General features: G+C 42.9%; 1 protein-coding gene across 1 annotated transcript in view; it reads left to right on the plus strand.

The window, feature by feature from the left end:
* MICAL3 (microtubule associated monooxygenase, calponin and LIM domain containing 3) overlaps positions 1-12,055 on the plus strand; it is a 174,646-nt gene that overhangs the window by 61,433 nt on the left and 101,158 nt on the right. Inside the window, 6 exon segments of the mRNA XM_057318789.1 lie at positions 2,127-2,467; positions 4,480-4,687; positions 6,597-6,713; positions 7,340-7,441; positions 8,055-8,210; positions 9,176-9,276. Of these exon segments, the coding sequence (XP_057174772.1) occupies positions 2,204-2,467; positions 4,480-4,687; positions 6,597-6,713; positions 7,340-7,441; positions 8,055-8,210; positions 9,176-9,276 (948 nt within the window). The 5' untranslated portion in view covers positions 2,127-2,203.

Below are 12,055 nucleotides of genomic sequence, written 5' to 3' on the forward strand. Positions count from 1 at the left end.
TTTCTGTTTCTTGATGGACTCTAGGCCACATGGCTATTGAGACAAGCTGTGTTTTTAGCAGTGGCCTCCAGAGCCAGGAAAGGTTGTTGAGTAAGTATGTATCTGAGCTGAGAAGCCGAGTCAGTGTGTCCGGGTGAAGAGTTACCATCTTTGACTCGGCCTCCACGGCACAGGAAGAGTGCTGGGTCTGCTGACATAAAGGGAAGGTGTCAGCTCTTCGTGTATAGCTATTACTTTCTCCTGTGAAGCTTCAGACAAATCTCCTGTTCATTTGGGTTAGCCTTACAGTATCATGGTGAGGTGTAGAGAGACGCAGGATGTTACTTCTGCTTCACAAATGGGCACTCTGTTGCATACACACTTGCCCGGTGAAAGGGCTTCAGGACAGAACATGGCCTCTTCCATGCCCCGAGCGTGGTGCCTTCTTCTGACACTTGTTTTCATCAGCACATACAGTTTGGTGGCTCCCAGTACTCTTGGGTTGCTCCGCTAAGCAGTGAATCACTTCTTTCTTCTTTACCCCTCCTGACCACAGTGGATCAACACCCCCCTTCCTCAGACTCCCCCCATCTCCAAAAGTAAGTCCTCTTTAAAGCAAAGTTACAGTGCGTCCTGTTTGTCACACTAGTAGCGAATTGGTGATAAGCCTGTGATAGAGCATTCTGACTAGAAAACCAGGAGTGAGCACTGTGACCATGAGGGTTTTCTCAGGACTAAACTCGGAGAACTTCAGAATTGGAAGAGGAGTTTAGAGACCATCTGGTATAACCTCCTCGTCTTACACAAAGGGAAAATCGAGGCCTGGTGAGGCAGAGCGACTTGTCTGGGGTCACGCAACCAGTATCTGGCACGGGGCTCAGAGCCCTGTTAGTGCTCCTTGTTCTTACTAGGCCTTAGTTTTCACTCTTGGCCCTTTGCCTCCTACCTTCCACTAATAGTTCTAAGTAGTGATGATACAAAAATGATGAAACAGACCCAAAGGAGAGAGTGCATTAAAGGGGCATGTAAGGTGCCTTCTCCCACCTTAAAGCTTCTATCCGGCAAACATAGAGTGGTGGATGTGTAGGTGTTTTTGGTAAGTGGAAGGTGTAGACATTATCATTACTGTCAAATATGTTCGTGGGCAAAATGAAATGGCAAAAAATCTTCCCACCCTGCCATGTTCCACATGCAGGGGCAGGATTTTTTCAGTCCTTTAAAACACTACTGACTTTGCCACTTCTGAACTTTGTGCTTCTTCAAGAAGACTGCTGTGACACTGCCCTTTGGTTCTCTTCAGACCTCTCTCTGCTGTGCCTCACAATCTTTTTAGAGAGTTCATCTTCCTCGGCCAATTCCTTACAAGTTGATGAGTCGCAGATCTCATCCAGGGCCCATGACTCTCTCTTCCCATGGGCTCTCCTTGTGTGATTGTACCACTTTTTTGAAGGTTCCAGTACCACCTGTATGCTAATGACTCCCAAATCTGGGCCTGGGTCCCCGGCTACTCCCCTGACTTCCTATGAGCACCTCTGTCAAGGCAGCTCAGACATAACAAGCCAGAAGGGAACTCACTGTTCTCCCCTCATGAATGAGTTCCTCTATTTTTAATTCATTGGTCTGTGTCATTATTTACTCAGTGGCCTAGGCGGGAAACCTGGGAATCATTCTTGAGTCTTTCATCTGTAAAAGTCACTCACTCACAAGCCTTCGTATTTTATTTCTTTTCCTACCTTCCACACTTCTTCCCTGCACTCCTTCCCTAACGCTGACTTATCCTGAAAGACTCAGCTGTCACCTTTCAGAGGTTCATCTTCAGCGAGGACCCACTATGATTAGGTACTCATCGTTTATATTCCCAAATCTTTGTGCTTCTCTCTGTAATGGCACTTAGCGTTAGTCTAAAACGTTCTGTTTATGAGTCTGTCTCGCCCAGTGAACTGTAAGACCCTTGAAAGCAAGCACTGTCCTGCTCATCTTTCCGTCCCAGTGTCACAGATAGTGCCTGGAGTACTGGGGTGTGGGGTGTACACTTTGGATTGACACTCAGAACTCCGTTTGAAAAGGAGTTGTGTCTCCTAGAAAATGTTTGTAGGTAGAAATTTGGATTTGCTAACCCTTCCTTTTTCTTTCTTTATTTTTGTTAGATTAATGTGACAGAATCAGGTGGATCAACAGCCATCCCACTGCCCCCTTTGTTGGGGGGTGCTGAGAGTGGGGAAGCATGGAGGACAGTAAGAACGAGACAATGAATCGAGCTCATGTCCTCTTTGACCGGTTTGTGCAGGCCACCACCTGCAAGGGTACCCTCAAGGCCTTCCAAGAGCTCTGTGACCACCTAGAACTGAAGCCGAAGGACTACCGCTCCTTTTATCACAAGCTCAAGTCCAAGCTTAACTACTGGAAAGCCAAAGCACTGTGGGCAAAGTTGGACAAGCGGGGTAGCCACAAAGACTACAAAAAGGGAAAAGCGTGCACTAACACTAAGGTAAGGGTTTGTCTTCTCCCAGGCCTTGGGGCCACTGACCTAAGGATTTAACCACAAAAAAAAAGATTGTGAGGAGAGGTAAACCAAAGAAAGGGATTGAGTAGAGGTAGACTGGTGAGTAGAGGTGAGAACTAGGCAGAGTCTAACAGAGACTTAGTACAGAAAGTCAAACTCTGTGGGTCCATTACCTGTGTTCAGTTGACTGTTCCATGTCCCAGACCCCGTTCTTATTTCATGTATTCACATTTTGAACAGGGTTTCAGCTATTTAAGTACAACCCTGAAGTCAAGTGGTACAGGAACTTTTTATTCCCCCCTGAGGGCTCTGTTTTGAATCTCACACTGTTAGGAGGATGCAGGTCGCTTAGTAAAGAAGCAGCCATGCCCTGTTAGCATCCTGTCTGAACATGGCTTCATGATGCCTGGCATGTCATCTTTATAAAGTCGTCATTCCATACTTAATGACTAATAAGGTCCATATATACAATGGAATATTACTCAGCTATCAGAAAGAATGATTTCTCAACATTTGCTGCAACATGGACGGCACTGGAGGAGATAATGCTAAGTGAAATAAGTCAAGCAGAGAAAGACAATTATCATATGGTTTCTCTCATCTATGGAACATAAGAACTAGGAAGATCAGTAGGGGAAGAAAGGGATAAAGAAAGGGGGGTAATCAGAAGGGGGAATGAAGCATGAGAGACTATGGACTCTGAGAAACAAACTGAGGGCTTCAGAGGGGAGGCGGGTGGGGGAATGGGATAGGCTGGTGATGGGTAGTAAGGAGGGCACGTATTGCACGGTGCACTGGGTGTTATACTAATGAATGAATCTAATGAATCATCGAACTTTACATCAAAAACCAGGGATGTACTGTATGGTGAGTAACATAATATAATAAAAAAATATTGTTATAATAAAAAAGATAAATAAATAGTATTTGCTAACTTGGGGATCTGCCACAAGCTTCAGACCTCTGTTCATCCATATTCCAAAGGTTTGTTTTGATAAGCAAGGGCCTTGTGAGCCAAAATGTTTCTTTGCTTTCTTCACAATCTAGGGAAATAGAGTTTACATGAAACAGGTGAGATATTCAGTCACCTGTGCAGGAGTCAGTACAGGGAAGTATGTTTCCTGCTTTCCTCCTTATGTAAAACAGTATGTTTCCTGCTTTCCTCCTTATGTAAAAACACCTGAGAAGTTTGGAAAAAGCTAGCAGGGAAACAAAGTTGCAAATGACTTCATGACTAGATTATTAATGTCCTTTAACGAGCTTTAATTTGCTCTATGTGGAGACCTAAAGACCCTCCCCCAGTGGATTTGCCTCTGAGTAGATACTTATCAGCAAAATTCAAGAAATTCAGAGGCATGACTTTTATGAGTGAGTTGTGGTGTTTTATTAAGAATAATACAAATTAGTTAAGTGTCCCTTCTCACCTTATGTACTTCTCTAGAATACGGGTCTTTAAGATCATTTCCCTGGACTTTCAGTAAAAGATGGTGATTTTAGAACTCTTTTCAGCACATAAAACTTTGGCTCTTGAAAGTTGCCTTCTTGGAATCCTAGAGTGGTAGATTCATTTCAGAACTCTTAATATTGTCTGAACTATGTATTTAATAATCTGTGTCTCCTTGGACAGAAATCTGCTTGACTTAGAAACCTTTCGAAAAGTCCTCTCCTGTTAATAAAAGATGATGTGATTTTCAAATCGTTTGTTGAAATGATGACCACTTCAATACATTGCAGGTCTACAAGGTGAACATGTGCTGGGTTTATGTGCAGCACTAGCAGTTAAAAGAGTCTCCTCTATCCATAACAATCACCAGCTTTTCTCTCAAGGCATTGCAGATGCTCTCCCGTGACCCACATGGGTCTGAAGATTTCTTAGGAGAATAGCCCTACTTGGGGGGCTTTAGGGAATGATGGTTATGAGATCATGAAACTGTTATAGAAATGTGAGCTTTCCTAAGATGTGCTGCCTTTGCCCTGAAAGCAGCTGTGTTTTTCAGTGTCTCATCATTGGAGCTGGCCCCTGTGGTCTCCGTACAGCCATTGACTTATCCTTATTGGGAGCTAAGGTGGTTGTTATTGAGAAACGAGATGCCTTCTCCCGCAACAACGTCTTGCATCTCTGGCCATTCACCATACATGATCTGCGAGGTCTGGGTGCCAAGAAGTTCTATGGCAAGTTCTGTGCTGGAGCTATTGACCATATCAGTAAGTAAAACCAATCCTCCTGCAAGATCCCACCCCTGCCCCCTACCCACTTGTTCAGTAGAAAGAGGCAGATTATTTGAGGAATTCATACTCAACAGCCCATTTTGTTCTGATATCAGTAATGTCTAGTGTGCTTGGAGTCAAAATACATGTGATATGGTGGTCTATAACCTAGGACTCTTAAGTGCAAGTGATCTCTCCTATTGACATGAGTTTAACTTAAGGATTTCTAAAGTTAGGTCTTGAACTCTTCCAGAGCACTTGCAGTGGGTGGGATGGGCACTGGGGCCAGGCTAGGAAACACTACCAATTTGAGCCTTGACCCTCTGGTGGTTAGTCTAGTGGAAGAAGCATAAAGCATGAGGCTCTCTCTAATGTGGTATGATAGAAACTCTACTAATGTGAGAACAAAATGCAACGGGGACAGTACTGGGGAAACCACAGTTTTAGAAGCAGCCTCCTAGTTTGGTCACCAGTGGCAAGTTAGTAATGAGATTCATTTGGTTAGGTGATTCTCATGAGGTCTACAGCATGGGTAACTCTTCCTATATTTTTGTCATCTCCAAGCTCAGCTTGGGCCTGTGCTTTTCTGAGATCCTATAGAGTAAATACAAGTCAGTGCAGACAGGGATTTTCTTTCCATGACTGTTAAGTGGCCTATCTGAAAAGTGATTCAGAACAGACGGTATCTACATTATGAAGTTCGAGTCTTGTTTATTGATCATCGTTAATGATTCCAGGAAAGTTGTTATCAAGGAACTTTTGTTCTGAGCTCCTGCAGGTGTGTCCTGCAAATATATCAGACTGCTGAACTGTTTGCTGTTCGAAGTGGTTGTGCCAATTTATCAAACATTGGCCAACAGCTGCCACATTCCATTGGCAGAGGAAGCGTTCTGCCCATCTGTTGGACTATAATATGTAAAGCATCTTGGAATCCAGTTGTCTGCAAATATTAAATGTGTACGAGAATGGGATTTAATGAGCCTGTAGGCGCGTGACTCAGAAGGGTGGTGGTTATGATAAGCTGGGAAACAGAACCAAGATGACTTAGATGAGGATTCGCGTGCACTAGGTTAGTCAGAGGCTGCAGGTGAAATTGGTCTTAAGAGAGGACCAAGGGTCATTCGATTTGTCTGAATTTGTGTGCCTTATATGGGATTTGTCTTGGAGCTGAGAGGGTCCTACATTAGGGACTAGATTTTTATCTCAGTAGGCCTGGGGCTGCTACCATGTGTGACACTTAGTGGTCACTCATTGGACATAGAATAAATAAATAGATCTCGCTGTGATAATGAGCAAGACTTTCACTCATTTTGAGCCTCAGTTTCTACACCTGTAGACCAGTGGTGGGAGGGGGAATGGCAAGAGACTAAGGTTGGATTAAGGATTCCCCTTCTCACTTTATAAGAGTGTGTGAAGGTCAGATAATAGGATGAAAGGGAGATGCTATGGGGATCTTAGAAGTAGTCCAGCCCCTTTGTATCAAACTGGAAAACCCACCGGAGGGTGCACACCTTTTGCCTTCTGTGGTAAGTACCATGTCCTGTCAGGATTGTGGATTCCGCTAGATGACTGTGGCTCTGACTGATTGGGAAAATGGAAAAGAGAGTCTCCTGTTGGCCACAATCTATGTTGTCTCAGAACTTTTGGTTATTTTGAACATTGAACCCAGGAGGTAGGAGTGGCCTTGCATGTCTTTCTAGAACATCTCTTGCATCGAATTGTATTTGCCCTTAAAAAAGAAAGAAAGAAGCTATAGAGCATGGCTTGGAAAATGTCTCCAACTACAGGAGGCTTTGAGAGTCTGGATAAACTGTGTAGGTGGACAGGCGAGAACCTGAACAGTAATCGCTGACTAGTACTCTCTATTCAGTGTGCCCTCACTACTATCATCTTTTTGTTCCCCCAGGTATTCGTCAGCTTCAGTTAATACTTTTGAAAGTAGCCCTGATCCTAGGCATTGAGATCCATGTCAATGTGGAATTCCAAGGTCTTGTGCAGCCTCCTGAGGACCAAGAAAATGAACGTGAGTTGGATTGGACAAACGAAGGGGGGATGAAAGGGCATGGATTTTGTGAGAAAAAATGAGATCAAGGGAGGAAACTACAAGAATCTGTGGGTTGTTTTCAGAACTAGTTAAAGAGCTTTCTTCAGGAGGTGCCTGGGTGGCTCAGTCGTTAAGCGTCTGCCTTCGGCTCAGGGCGTGATCCCAGAGTCCTGGGATCGAACCCCACATTGGGCTCCCTGCTCCACTGGGAGCCTGCTTCTTCCTCTCCCACTCCCCCTTCTTGTGTTCCCTCTCCCTGTCTGTCTCTCTCTCTCTCTGTCAAGTAAATAAATAAAATCTTAAAAAAAAAAAAAAAGTTTCTTCAGTTGTACAGCCTGTATCTTTCAAGGAACTTTTGACTTTGTGAGGAGGCTTTTGACATAGTATTAGATGTTGCAAACATTTGTGTTCATTATAGCAAATCACGTGGCGGGGAGCATTCTTTTGTGAGCCTTCTCCAAGGCTTCTTTTTTTCCTGTGTTTTGTACCCCATGCTTTTGCTCCTGGTGTTTTCAGTTTGGGGTTTTGTGCAGTTTGTATCTAAAGGTCTCTTAGGTGTATGAATATGGCTGGGTATTGACCTTCATTTTGACTTTGGTCCACAGGGATAGGTTGGCGGGCACTGGTCCACCCCAAAACCCATCCTGTGTCAGAATATGAATTCGAAGTGATCATCGGAGGGGATGGCCGAAGGAACACCTTGGAAGGTATTGATCAATGCTGCTTTGCCTGGTTCATAGCAGAGTGAAGGGTGACCCTCCCCCAACCCTGGGGTGAGAGTTTGTATCATCAGAATCCACATTCCTAAGAATCTGCATATGTGTGCTATCTATTCTAACTGAATGACAGGCCCAGCTTTCCACTAGCCAACTGATACTTGGGTTACTTCTTACAGGGCACTCTTGTTAAGGCACTAGGAGATAATTAATTGTTTGACACTGCAGGATTATATCTAAGTTTAGTAAGGTGGTGGCTTCCTTTCCTTTCTCCCTCCCTCCCTCCTTCCCTCCCTCCCTCCCTCCCTCCCTCTCTCCTTCTTTCTTTCTCTTTTAATGGAATCTCTTGCACTGAGTAGTATTTTGGTCAGTTAGATTTCAAATTGTTAGTGTGGGGGAGACTTTGACTTCTTTCCTGAATTCATATATTTTTTGGTAGGTAAACACCTTATTTTCAGATAGAGAAGAATTGCCCTAAAATTTTCCCATTGATTCCCATCCCACATGTTCCCTAATGTCATCATCAACACCCCTTTCCTGTTTGAAGTGATTTTCGTTCTTCTCTAACAAGTTGTGGCACCTCTGAAAATTTCTTTCCTTCCAGGATTTCGGCGAAAAGAATTTCGCGGCAAGCTGGCCATTGCCATTACAGCAAATTTTATTAACCGAAATACAACAGCAGAAGCCAAAGTAGAAGAGATCAGTGGTGTGGCTTTTATATTCAACCAAAAATTTTTCCAGGAACTAAGGGAAGCCACAGGTTGGTGTAGATGCCTCCAAAGCAATAAGGATAGAAATTTAAATAACTACTTGTGATTTTTCTCCCAGAGGGTTTGGTAGAGTGGGTGGTCATTGGCATTATTACTGTTGTTTGCCCCTCTCTTTCTTTCAATACTGCTTTCCTTATCACTGTCTCCTCCTCTAGCATTCTTTATCCTCTTTACAGTGACAGGGCTGCCCTGGGCTTAGTTTTTATTTATTTGTTTGTTTTTAAGGGCTCATTCTGCCTTTTACCAACTCTACTCCAACCCTTTCCCCTATGCTGTGGCTCTGAGTGATGGTGCTCAATGCAGTAAGCTACCGATTGGTAGGTCTCTGGTTCTCTAGAACCTGACTTTAGATACCGAGTATACAGTCTTCTGGTGTTGCAGTTTGGGCGTGAAGTAAACCATGTGCTAGATAGGAATGAGATTGTCGTGTGATAGCTTTTGAATAAATTATTTTGTTGCCATAAAAATGTGCATCAGATTTCAATTCTCTGTTTTCTAGAACATGATTGCTTTCCATTACATCTGTTTTTTAGATTATTGAATTAAAAAGTCACTAGTTCACACTCTGCTTAAGAGTAGAGGTGATTCTCCCAGTTGCCTTGATGACTATCAAAGAGGTTTAATTTGAGAACTAACCCTGACCTCTTACTAGAAGTTAACCTTTCTTTTTCTTCTAGTCCTTCTATTTCTGCTTACTATTGATCATGGTTTTTAGGATAACTTAGGGTATCAAGTGAATTATAGAGCAGTGCAGGTATAAACATAGCTCGCCCTTTTCTCATGAACTGAATATGCAGGAAGCAAGAATCTGGGCTCAGGCATCTCTTTATTTTCACTTTCTCTGCTTGGAGTGTTACAGCCCTGGTCTCTGTGGACCCATGCAAACTTTCTGGCTGCCCTAATGTACCTTCATTTCAGCAAGCCCACATGTGACAGATTTGTTTTCTGGTTGCAGGCATTGACTTGGAGAATATCGTGTACTACAAAGATGACACACACTATTTTGTTATGACAGCCAAAAAGCAGAGTTTGCTAGACAAAGGGGTGATACTGCACGTGAGTAATGGATTTCTTTCAAACCTTTTTTTATGTTGTACTAGTTAATGTGACCACTAAGAGAAAGAGTTTTATTGTCTGATGAGTTTTTCCTGCAAGGGAATGAAAATGAGCACCCAACTCATCTCCTGGAAACAGGTACTCCTCTAATGTTCTTAGTTTAACTTCTAAAAAATCTTTTGTTACGGACAATTTCAGATGTAAACAAAAGTAGAGAGAAGCATACAGTGAACCCGCATGTGCCCACCATTTCATCTTAACAATTACCAACACATGGCCAATATCATTTCAGTAGCACCTCATCCCAGTCCCCACTCCTGCCATTGGATTGTTCTAAAGCAAATCTCAGATATCAGTTATCTCGGATACTCAGTTTAATTTTAGGTGATTTGGTCTGTCGTTATAGCTAATTCCACATATGACTGCTTAGCAGTTGGTTAATAGGTCGTCTTTGGGGAGAGGGTGGTAGGGGAAGGGAGTTGGACCTGGAAGCCTGAGAATGGTTCTAGTTTTACTGCAGATATGTCTATCAGAAGTCTAGGGAACACTGGCTGGATCAGGGTATATTTAGACCTCTTCATGACCTAACAATGATGAGAGGTCTGGCTCAGCCTTTTTTCCAGGTGGATAATTGTATGACATTCCCTAAGATGATGAACAGAATATGAAATCAGAGAACCACAGGATAGGTGGTTTTTTAAGGACAGTCTCTTAAGTCTTGTTTGGTCTTCAGTCTGAGTCAGAATTACTATCCCCGTGTGATGAGCTGGAGAGAAGAGGCTCTAGATGTGCTGACTCAGGCCTGTACAGTTCTTAGCACAGACTCGTGGCGGAGTTCCAGGGTGCCTTTGTCTCTGCAGGACTGAGTTATACTGTTGCCATATCTGAGAGCAGTGTTGGGGGCAAGCCAGTGAGCAAGTGCCTGCAGCACAGCCTCTTCCCAGTCATGGACCTCAGATGTATTTCTCAGCCTTGAGCTCCTTTATGTACATAAGAGAAACAGGACAGAGCAGTTCGTACAGCCCATTCTGCCAAAAGCATAAACAAGACATACTTGGTTGGATGCTTTATCAATAAGAAATAGCCAGTGAGCCCGGTGGTAGGCTTTGGGACTAAGTTCAGACAAATCTACCGTCTTAGGCAGAGCAGTGGTTATCAGTTGAAATTATTGTTTTATTGTGCTTTGCAACTACTGCATTTATGTATTTATTTATTTATTTATTTATTTATTTATTTATTTAACAAAATTGAGAGTTTGTGGCAACCCTGCACTGAAGAAGTCTGTCGGTGCCATTTTTCCAACGTGTTTGCTCATTTCATGTTTCTGTGTCATATTTTGATAATTCTTGGCAATATTTCAAACATTTTCATTATTATATTTGTTATGGTGATCTGTGATCAGTGATTACAATTAGCTGAAAACTCCAATAATGTTTAGTATTTTTTAGCAATAAAGTATTTTTTAGATAAGGTAGGTTCATTGTTTTTTAAAGACATGCTATTGCACGTTTAATAGACTACTGCACAGTGTAAACATAACTTATATGTACTGGGAAATCAAAATAGTTCATTTGACTGGCTGTGTTGCAGCATTCACTTTATTGTGGTGGTCTGGAACTGAACCTGCAATATCTCCAAGGCATGGCAAATGTAGGAACAATCTAGAATGCCAAGACCTGATTTACTTTTGCTTTTTATTTATTTTTTTAGAGGGCAGGGGCCATGTTTCTATGTGTCCTGTGAAATACTAAACTGGTTGTGGTCACTCAATGTTGAACAAACATGGTTTTGAGGACCAACTTAAGTATTTGTGCTTTGACTATTAACATCTTGTAGCGGTAGCTGAAAGTACCATCAGGGACACTTGGAAACAAACCTTAGGCCCCACTTTAGGAGAATAAAGATTTGGCTTAGTTAGCCAGGAATCTCCAAAACAGAAAAGGAGTTTTTCAGTCCTTTATGTGGAAAGCCCTTTTCCCTCTCATCACTGTTTTTCTTAGTTGATGGGTTTCTCTGGAGCCTTTCAGAATCTTATGTATTATTTTGAAAACCTCTGTTCCATTTTCAACATATTTCTCCCCAACCCCCGGGACTACCATTGCTCCCACCTCACATCTTTTTGGCACTGAAGCTTTTGGGTGCTTCCTTTGGTTTGATGAATTACACAATGCTGAGCATTTTATGTGGTCCCATTTGCCAGAAGCTATTTGCTACCCAGAAGATAATGATGACCAATATAACATAAATTATAAAATACATTTTCAGTTTAGAAAGTACCATCACATAAATTATTTTATTTGGTATTCAAAACAACTTCATGACCTGGATTAGGCAAGATTAAAGAAGTATGACATGCTCTAAGTAAATGGAAATACCAGGCGACAAAGCCTGTGCTCTCCTCCCCTGTAGGGCACCTGGGTGGCTCAGTCGTTTGAGCATCCGACTCTTGATTCTGGCTTGGGTCATGATCTCAGGGTCATGGGGTCATCTGGCTCCTGTTCAGCAGGGAGTCTGCTTGGTATTCTCTCTGTCCGTGTCCCCCACCCCGTGCTGTCTCTTTCTCTTCCAAGTTAATTAATTAATTAATTAATTAATTAAAAAATTATTTAAAAAAGGGGTGCCTGAGTGGCTCAGTCGATTAAGCATCTGCCTTCGGCTCAGGTCATGATCTCAGGGTCCTGGGATTGAGCCCCACGTTGTGCTCCCTGCTCAGCGGAGAGCCTCCTTCTCCTTCTCCCTCTGCACCAGCCTACCTTCATGTGCTCTCTCTCTCTTTCAA

This window comes from Ursus arctos, unplaced genomic scaffold (genome assembly GCF_023065955.2).
Source record: "Ursus arctos isolate Adak ecotype North America unplaced genomic scaffold, UrsArc2.0 scaffold_26, whole genome shotgun sequence".
Classification (NCBI taxonomy): domain Eukaryota; kingdom Metazoa; phylum Chordata; class Mammalia; order Carnivora; family Ursidae; genus Ursus; species Ursus arctos.